Source organism: Eptatretus burgeri, chromosome 15 (assembly GCF_056783735.1).
Source record: "Eptatretus burgeri isolate ZD-2024b chromosome 15, Ebu_testis_v1, whole genome shotgun sequence".
Taxonomy (NCBI): Eukaryota; Metazoa; Chordata; class Myxini; order Myxiniformes; family Myxinidae; genus Eptatretus; species Eptatretus burgeri.
In genome coordinates this window covers 40,479,993-40,490,590 of record NC_140975.1, presented here as the reverse complement: position 1 = coordinate 40,490,590, position 10,598 = coordinate 40,479,993, and the positions used below count along the sequence as shown (strand labels likewise).

General features: G+C 40.2%; 1 protein-coding gene across 7 annotated transcripts in view; it reads left to right on the top strand.

The window, feature by feature from the left end:
• LOC147012008 (BAI1-associated protein 3-like) overlaps positions 1-10,598 on the top strand; it is a 176,012-nt gene that overhangs the window by 60,206 nt on the left and 105,208 nt on the right. For 6 of the 7 annotated variants that reach the window (XM_085856531.1, XM_085856530.1, XM_085856533.1 and 3 more), the window contains 9 exons: positions 3,135-3,227; positions 3,746-3,805; positions 3,983-4,049; positions 4,367-4,529; positions 5,015-5,059; positions 5,623-5,691; positions 5,953-6,061; positions 8,204-8,311; positions 9,048-9,137. In XM_085856531.1, coding sequence (XP_085712657.1) covers positions 3,135-3,227; positions 3,746-3,805; positions 3,983-4,049; positions 4,367-4,529; positions 5,015-5,059; positions 5,623-5,691; positions 5,953-6,061; positions 8,204-8,311; positions 9,048-9,137 — 804 coding nt within the window. Of the gene's footprint in view, positions 1-3,127; positions 3,228-3,745; positions 3,806-3,982; positions 4,050-4,366; positions 4,530-5,014; positions 5,060-5,622; positions 5,692-5,952; positions 6,062-8,203; positions 8,312-9,047; positions 9,138-10,598 lie in introns of all 7 variants that reach the window. The other variant, XM_085856535.1, reaches the window with a different exon arrangement.

Sequence of the window (10,598 nt, the reverse complement as noted above, 5' to 3'; positions counted from 1 at the left end):
AACAGGCAAGACAGCTCAGAGGTGAGTGAACATACCTCTCGGAGTCCAGGCTATCATGCCAGAATACGTGTGTGTATGTATGTATATGTGTGTATATATATATATATATATATATATATATATATATATATATATATATATATATATATATATATACACATATGGGCACCGAGTGTTGGCTTAATGCTTAAGGTGTCTAGCTTAATATCTTAGGGTCTTGATTTAATCCGCTGTCGTGCTGCTCAAATAACACCAGATGGGGTTGACTCAGTCAGTCATTCTTCTGAGGTCAGCAAAATGAGTACCAGTGTTCTGGGGTAATAGCCATTCGGGGTAACCTGTGTTCGAGTGGCGACCCGTCTAGGACTGTACTCAGTAACCAAATGAAACTGCCTTGGCAGCCTTATGCGCCTTACGACAGGAAAGGAATGGTTATTGATATGTATGAGTGTGTGTGTGTGTGTGTGTGTGTGTGTGTGTGTGTGTGTGTGTGTGTTCATATATAATAATAATAATAATAATACCATTCCTTTCACACCGTAAGGTGCATAGGGGCTGCCAAGGCAGTTTCATTGGCAAGGTGTACAGTCCTGGATGGGCCGCCACTCCGACGCAGGTGACTGAATGGTTATTACCCCAGTACCCTGTTACTCATTTTGTCGACCTTGGATGGATGACAGGCTGAGTCAACCCCACCTGGTGTTAATTCAACAGATAGAGTCTCCAGCTCAAGACCCTAAGGTCCCAAGCCAGCCAAGACATGGGCATTATTGGGGCTACTGAAATAATCGTAGTATTATATTATGATGATAATGGTGATAAAACAGCTGAACATTCTTGCCTCTGAGCTCTTTTTAATGAAGTTGGTCTTCGGTTTTCAGCTCAAAATTGCAAATCTGCTGAACTGTGAGTAGGAAGGAGATCGTTTTGATAATTTCATTATTTCTGATTTCTGGAATCTGATAGAAATGTAATGAGAGATGGGTTTTTAAAAAAAATAAGAACCATGTTGTGCAGCGGGTGTCCCCCATTGGAAGGGATGTTCAGCTGGTTTGCAGATATGAAATATACTCCCATGGTATTTATAAAAACATTTCTTACAAGAATAGACCGCAAATATGCAGTTAATGTCAATAAAGTATATTTCTGATTTCATTTCCATGCATCTTTTATTGTGCTTACTATCTCAACAATGATCATATTGCGATTCATTTTCCTTATAATCCTGTCATTATGATCATTGCAACTTCGATTGTTGTTTTATCGATATTCTTATTATTCTCATTATTACCTCCGCAACCGAAGGTGGATGGAGGTTGTTTTCAACCCTGTTTTGTTTGTCTGTTTATCTGTCTGTGAGCACAGGATCTCAAAAAGTTATGGAGGGATTCGGACGAAACTTGGTGGACAGGTTGGATGTGTGACAAGGACTAATCGATTCGACTTTGATGAAAGTCCGGATCCTGATCCGAGAATTTTTGAATGATTTTTCACCATTGAGAGATGGAGCCAAAAACGATATTTCGAAAAGTTGTGGACGAGTTATGACAAAACTTGGTGGATGAGTTGGTTCGGTGACAAGAACAAGCCGATTCGATTTTGCCTTGGTCCGGATTCAGATTCAGCCTATCAGTGAGATACACAATGTAAACTGTTCAGTCCGACAGAGGTATGCACTCTACTGAGTGCCTTTCTAGTTATTGTTGTTATTATTTCCTTATTATGGTATTTTGTTTGGGAGAAGCTGTCCCATAGCTGCAATATATGGTAAGCCAACAAGTAGCCCCAAATTATTTCTATAACTTTCCTAAACACAAACAATACAGCACTTTCAAAATGGCATAGTCCACCCCAGATTGCTTGGTGCACACGCGCAGATACCTTGAGTGAGGACATTCATCCGGGCGGCCCTTGACGTATTTCATACCTGCGAGTTAAGGATTGTAGCATGGAGTGACTGGAAAAACTTTTAAAGAAGCCGAAAATACTCGGAAACTGTAATGTCCACGGAATTCAGTATCACTCCTTGACGTCCATCAATAAGGTTTATTATAAGCAAAAGCCAAAGTCATTCAGTATGAGCATTAATCAGAGCAGACATCTCAATTCCTGGCCTTGGCGAGTTTCTCACACACTTGGCCCTTGCGGATCTGGATGTATATCGTTCAAGCTTTAAATAGCACAATAAAAAAGTTAACACCAATGACTGGTGAGATTCCAAGGGTAAACAAGAAACCACTAACACCATTCACTTATTACAATATCTCGCAGAAACATACCTGCGAGAAAGGGGTGTGCCTCTGCACAACAAAATATTTGGAGAACTTCCTGATCAACTCGTTTGAAAAGTTGACATATTACAACCCGTACTGCAAAAATTCCCGACGATGTAGGCCGGTGAAAGACCAAAGGTTCATAGATGGGCACGTTCTAACCAAACCTGGTGCTTCATAATACCGATGGGAAGGTCATATCTGATGGGAAGCTTGTCGATGCACAAGGAAGTTGAAAAATACTTATATTTATGATTATGTTTGGAAGGAAGGGGTGGGAGTAGGAGCTGTGAGGGCCGTTATAAATATATATTTTTTGTTTGCTTCCATGGCCACAGGATAAATTATATGAAATTTTTGCATACATTGGTGAAAGGAGAAGTGAGAATCCATTTGTGTGCGTGCATGTGTGTTACAACCATGACTGCCATGAGCTAATTGTACAAAAACGAAATGCTACGAACTTGACTCCTCTCATCCACGGATATTTCTCGTCTTCCTATATTCTCATAAGCCTGATTTGCATTCAGGAACAGAACCATATTGGTTATCCATTTTTAAGTTTCCACTCTCTTGTATAAATACTGAAAATTATGTTTAAAAGATTATTTGAATCACAGATTTCACGCCAGCAACGGCAGGTTAAAAGTGCCCGGTAAGCAGAACCAAGTCAGTGTAACCACATACATAGCGCATGCACAAAAGGCCTCACTTAGCACTCATACATCATTTTGAAAATGCCGTATTAGGCCTGGCTTTTGTGATGCAGGTTGCTCTCTGGAAATAAGCTGAAGACTTGTGTTAACTTGGTGAAGATGTATTGCTCACTGCGACCTGTACATGTAATCTGTGAGATCACAGGAGCTCCTGTATGAAGAAGCTGTGTACACTGTTCTTCATCAACTGAACCTGCCAAAGACGGAGCGCACACTTCTTCTGGGATACCTACAACAGGTGAGCTGTAATCGTATCCTCTTCCTTGTGTAGATTTATTCTGACCTCTCTCCACGTTTGCTCTGTTTTTCTTCAACCTCTTTCTTGGCACCTTCACTACTGAGGTTTACATTTTTTTTCATCCCTCTTGTTTAATGCATTGAAAGTGATTCCAAACCTCTTGCACTGCAAACCTCGTAAAGGAGTTTTTTTTAAATTTATATTATTATTTTCACTGTTCTGAACCAATTAGGCTGAATGGGCAAGCCAATAATTTTCCTCCAGTCAAAGGTGAGGATGGGTGGCTTTTCTGCCTCCTGATTGGAAGATAGTTCTCAGCCTATCCAGTAAATATAGTCACCTTGTTTGACTGTTGAAAACAAACTTCCACCATAAAACTGATTGCTTTAAATAAATTTAAAAAAAACCTGAAATAATGCAACAAATGTGGAAGAACTTTACAACATATGTTAACTCAATTGTAGTGTGTGGCAACTCTCATGGTAAATTGATAACTGTGTACATTTACTCTTGGGCAGGTGTTTGCTGAGTGTCCAGTAGATCACCAGCATTTTGTACAGAGCCTCAAGCAGAAGAAGGTACATACCTATAGCATCATTATTAGTATGTGAAAATTGCAAATCAAGCCTTGTCTACTATTCACTGTATGCTGCCTATGTGACCTTCACATCCTAACTCTGAAAAGGGGTGAAGCATGAAACTGTAAAAGTAAGGTGATTGAACCTCCTTACTGTGTCTGCACAATATTCTTGCAGGCACCAGCACACAACCTCAAAGTAACTGTCCTGAAAGCTGAAAACCTGACTCCCAAAAATCTCAATGGTAAGCTGTCCCAAAGTGCACAGGAGCATAGGTCTGAATGCCAAGGGGATTTGAAGTTGTTGACAGTTTTTGGGATTTTTTTTTCAGTTTCTTGTTTTTTTTCTTCCATCGACACTCAAAGGTAGGCCTCCATTTTTGATCGCAATGCATTTTAGAGGCAACATCAGTGATGAGATGCTGTGAGGTGACATCTCACAGGTTTTGGGTTTTTGTTGAGATGTTTTTTGAGTCCCATTGGTTGGAAGTAATGTCAATTTGAAAGCTTGTAGCTTCACAGAGAGGAATAAGTAGTGCAATTCCAACCTTTCGATCGACAGGCTCAAGTGACCCATTCTGCACAGTGGGGTTGACGCAGGGAGTCGAGGCACCAAGGCTCAGTCGTGAGTTCAGTTCTTGCGAGTCACTCATTGAGGTCCTCCCTGATCGCACGGATACTTGCAAAAGCTGTTTGAACCCAGAATGGAATGCCACCTTTTACATGTGAGGAACATGTGTGTTGTAAGCTTGATTTTATTAATATCTGCATGAAAACTTAGGAGATGATGGCGAGAAAAATCGTGAATACAACTCACTTTAATAGAAGTTGTATAGCCTTATTCAAAAGTTCCTTTTGCCATGGGGTGTGGAATATCTACAGTATCAGTAATTTCTCTGCACAGGGTAAAAAACAAGACCTAAGCGGCACTCTCTTTTAAATCACCCTTGTTCTGCTAAATCCATTTACCATTACAGAAGATCTACAGTTCTTCTATTCAAATTTGTTCTCGCTGAAACTTGTGCAGCCTTTGCTCTGTTGTTTCGCATAAAATCAGTTATACGTCAAGTTGTTTGGTCATTAGCCGGTTTGCATCTTACTTATCTGCTATTCTCTACTCCTCCCTCCCCCAACCTCCTTCCCCAAACTATACCCTCATACTCCATGTCATCTCACAATTTCTCATGTCCAACCCATCGATGAACACCAGGAGGATTAATGATGTAAACTCCAGCGTGTTCAGCTTGTATATCTGGTGAGTTCACATGGTGCCTGTTCCTATGAGAGTAAGTGAAGTACATTAAGGATTTGGTGCACAGGGTGGGGGGGGGCAGTAAACTGTCACACCACAAAGATATTATTAAATGGATGTAAATTATTTTGAGTATAACGAAGTGTTATCACACAGCAATATGATATCCATATCATCTTACCTCCGATATATCTTCACCCTCGAGATATCTAACAATTTTCATAGAACTGGACAGTGACAATACAAATATAATAATTCTGCAATTTTTGAAAGGCTTCGGGCTCAGACTTGAAAAACTTGCTTTGTGGAGGTGTTGTTGACTGTCACAATGCTATTACATGATACCAAGCCCTCAGGTTCAAGTCTAACCTCTTAGGCTAATTTGTCTGCTGTTTATTTGTTAATTACATTCAATTATGCACAAAATCATTTGTGAGCCTCGAGGTGTGAGAAAATAGTTGGATGCTAAGAATGGCAAAGGTCAGTGCATATAACCGAGAAGCACCAAAATAAGTCCATGGTTAAACGTCATGAGATGATACCACTGCCCTCTTATCCTGCTGCAGGAACGAAGCACAGGAGTCCTCTTTGCTGCAGGATCTGGGCAAAGTAACCAGCTGGCAGGGGGCCAAAACGTAAGAATGCCTGGGAAAAGTTACTCACCTGACATCCGGTATATCTAGGCTTACAGAAATACATTTACCGAGTTCCACACCTCTAGCACATACATCCACCTTTCTGGCCAAAAAAATTCCACCTCCACTCGTATCTTATCTCATTAGTTGTCAACATTTTGTGATTGTGAAGGTAATCTACCATGTTATGACTTCAGTCAGAAAACTTCACTGGTGGAGGTGAAACTATTGACACGGCATCTCCCTTCACATCCACCCCAGCCTGAGCAGGAGGGTAGTGCGCCGGATAAAGCGCTTGAGTTCCACTGATGGCCCATCTCGATTCAAAACCGAGTCAGACTTTCTTGGACTTCTGAAAGTTCCACTGAAGGTGAGTACCAGAGGGGAATAGAGAGCACAGAGCACTTGAATAAGCCCTTTAAGCCAAAATAAGTGTGGCTTTTGAAGAATACAAAGGTATTTGTGCACTACCTTGATGCTGGAACTTTGACCTCTAGTCCCTCTTTCTCCATTTCTCCTTTTCCTTCCATCAGACTATCCCCACTGAGTGCACCCATTGACAAAATGCAATGGATCTATTGAATAGTTTTTTATGAGACTCACGAGTAAGCATGTTCGACTAGAGGTTGTCTATACCTCGATTTGACACCTCTGGTAGAATTGTGTCCAAATAAAACTGCCTTTCTGAAGCAGGTACCAGCAGGGGACATCCACTTGTAGAGCATGCTGTCCTTCGAAAAGGATGTCAATCTGGCAATGTGTTTATCTTTATATTTACCTGTGGATACTTCATGATTTTGCATTTGCGTACAAAAATGTTATGGTGTCTTTCACAAGACGAGGCTTCATGTCAGTGCCCTGGTTTGGCCAATTGACAATTTTCCTGTATGTTGTGAGTGTGTAACGTTGATCACCTCACTTTATTACAACCCTTTCTGGTCTACATTCATAACATACCTACCTGTCAAGTCTCTTCAAATAAGCTTTTCCTCGCTTTCATCGCACCATTCAAAAAACACCTGAACCCACCTCTTGCTGGTTTCAAGAGGTGGGTCTGGATGTGTTTTCATTAATTTTTTTTTAATGCAGAGTCAAGGCTCGTGGAAGAGCGAGAGCAAAGAATGGACGAGGACTCAACATAACAACAAGGACAAATGTGTCCAAGAGCCACGTCCTAAAGGTTTTGTCTTCACCAGAAGAAGAAGAACAAGAACAAGAAGAAGAAGAAGAAGAAGAACAAGAAGAAGAACAAAAACAAGAACAAGAAGACAACAACAACTTCCGATATTTCGTCACGTGCCTTGACCGAGCAAATAGTGAGACCCGTCCTGGACGATCGTCGTTCATGACGAGAAAATAGTGTATTTACGAAATAACTACACATTAAATGGAATAATCTTTAAATATTAACGTGAACTTTTCGAAACTTTAAAGCAAATGTCCGAATATATTTAAAAGTTCATGATAGACGCTCTCAAAAGGCACCGTCAATGTGAGGATGTGTACAGGTGTTTAGTATTTAAGGAGATCCGAATCCTGTATATAAAAGAGCCGAGTCATAAAGGTTTTGTCTTCACAAGAAGAAGAACAACGCCGAGCTCTCTTTGAGCCTACGTCTCGCTTGTGAGACGCGGCTAAAACGAACAGCAGAAACACTAGGGGGAAATGCCAACAGCAGGGTGGAGGGCGAAATATACAGACAGACAAACAAGGGATGAAGGTAATGATGAGAAGTAGGGGTGGACAAGATGGATACAGAAGCCAAAATATTTTGTGGGGATAGGTGAGGTGGTTTAATGGTTGTAGAAAAGATCATGGTTTTGGAGAGGGGATAATCTGAGATGGTGGTGAACATTTGTCTTGAAGACCTGGAGGGAAGAATAAGATTGAAGAGAACGTGGAAGTTGGTTCCACAGGTGGGGGAAAAAAGAGGAACGAATGAGTGGATGTGAGCAGTAATCCTGGATTTGGGGAATTTCACCAGAAAGGGGTTGCTGGTGGACTGTGTGTGAGCTGCAAAAATCTGGGGAGTGGGAGTGGGGTGGGGACAGAGCACGGAGCCAACAAAGGACTTCACACAATGGAGGATGCCCAATCGACGAATAGCTTTGGAGGCCAACTTAGATGTGTGGTTTGCCCATGAAGAGATCATAGCTGTTCAGTATTCATGTAATCACTCTTATTAAAGAAAGATCATAGTTGTTTTTGTTGTCACTATTATTATATGTACGACTGGGCCCTTCTTCACCTTCGGTGGGCAATGTGCTGTGGTCTTACAAATGCACTTTATAATTTTTATCATTTTTCGAAAGAAACTTTATTGATCACAACATATCATACTCCACATATCTATCAAAAGATAAAGGATAATTTGTAGTACCGGCTACCCCCAAAAGTGGCGAAATTTCCACCCCAATTCGATTTTGGAATTACGGTGACATCCACGTTTGCTTCATTATCGTTAAGATTATCAGATATATTAACATCTGTGTACATGTGTATGTTTTTCTAGGATTTACCAGCACTGGGTCAGAAAAGATCACATAATCTTCTTCAGCGTTCACCTCGCTCACGTATTTCTGGCCGCTGCACCCTACACACTATGTTTGTCACAGAACAGGTGAGGAACGAGAAGGACCCTTCCAAAAAATTACCAAAGGTGATGGATGACCCTGAAGGGGAGAGTGTGAGACCTGCATGTCAAGTAGCAATCTTGGAGATGTTTTTGTCTCAAAAGGTTCATGAACAAGAAAGAATCATTTTAAATGTGATGGCCCATCACTAATCTCGTGCCCAACTGTGTCTGCGGACATCCTCTTGCAGTTGGGTTACTTTTTTAGGAGGTTGGTGGCAGGATTTGCACTCCGGCCACAGTAACACCCTTCACTATACAAAACACATAGACGTAAAGAAATCTGAAAACTCACTCAGTGGGAGTACCTCCTGTGCAGCTGCCCTCCGCAGGGTAGCTCACCAGACGATGGGATTGAGGCAAAACTTTTGGGACCCCCACTCTTTGATGATCGGAGGAAAACTACGGGGTAACCTTCCCGGGTCAGATTGCGGTAGTGTGTGTCGGGGTGGTGCTGAGGTGTCATCGCAGCGACGCGCTGCTCCGGCGCATGCTCCTATACCTGACCTGACCCGACATTACCACTAAGTGATTGTATGACACCAAAATGTCCATCATTATCAATGGCATGAAGGGTACAGGGAACACAGTGAAACAGAATGCCTTTATTTACATAACCCAGCACATCATACTGTAGGTGATGTCAGATTGAATTAACAAACTGATGCATAAAAGCTTGTGAACTTGACAATTTTTATGAGAGGATGAAACATTTGTTTGGCAGAGAGAGAGTGCGCTGAGCCGAGAGGCGCTCGAGGCAGAGGCCCATGAGAATCTTCTCGGCCACATCGTAGGGTGGGAGCATGAAAAACAGGCAAGGCAAATGTGCCACATGCCATGCCAAGAATGTATGTGTTGGACACCTGTTTGAAATTATTTATGTGGTGCAACTGAGTCTGAGTGTGAAAATGTTCTGTTCCGACATGAGCTTTTTACATCCAGATAAGAAGTGACTTATGCTTTCTGTTTCTACCTTGCAAAATCTACACTTATCCGATTGGTTCAGTACTGCCATATTTTAAAAGCTATTGGTGTAGTGTCCTTGTTACCTCTGAAACCAAAGCTGGACGGAGGTTATGTATTTACCCCTTTTGTTTGTTTGTTTATTTGTTTGATTCATCAAAGATTTGCAAATATATTGGTTGGTCTGGTCTGTTATTCTATCTGTCGATTTGTTTGTTTGTATGTCAATCGCCTACAGGTCACATTTTACTCAGATCTTCACAAAACTTCACCACCTGGTAGAGATAGTGACAAGATAAAAGCATGTTTTTTTTAGGTAAATAGGTCAAAAGGTCATGGTCACATAAATCGCTAATTTTCATCCGATTCACCTGCTATATATAAATATATATATATATATATATATATATATATATATATGTATATATGTATATATGTATGTATGTATATATATATATATATATATATATATATATATATATATATATATATATATATGTATATATGTATGTATATATGTATATATATAGTTATATATATATATATATATATATATATATATATATATATATATATATATATATATATATATATATATATATATATATATATATATATATATATATATATACACATATATATATATATATATATATATATATATATATATATATATATATATATATATATATATATAGCTGTACAGTGCCTACTGAAAGTCTACACCCCCTTTCAAAATTTTCACCTTTTGTTGCCTTCTAGCATGGAATGAAATTGCATTAAATCAGACTTTTTCCACCTTTATTCAGATATAACCAACAACTTCCAAGGGAAAAACAAATTACACAAATTTCAGAAAATTAATTAAACATAAAAAACTAGAATATCTTGGTTGAATAAGTGTCCACCCCCCCCCCCCCCCCCCCGAGTTAATACTCAGTGGAAACACCTTTGACAGCAATTACAGCTGAGTCTGTTGGGATAGGTCTCTCCAAACTTTGCACACCTTAATTGGGAAATATTTCCCCATTCTTCTGAACAAAACTGTTCAAGCTCAGTCAAGTTGCATGTGGGGTGTTGATGGACAGCAATCTTCAAGTCATGCCACAGATTTTGATTGGATTTATGTTGGGGCTCTGACTGGGCCACTCAAGGACATTTATCATTTTGTTCCTTAGCTACTCCAGTGTTGCTTTGGCTGTGTGCTTTGGGTCATTGTCATGCTGAAAGGTGAACTTCCATCCCAATTTCAGCTTTCTTGCAGAGGGCAGCAAGTTTTCCTCTCGGATTTTTCTGTATTTTGCTCCACCCA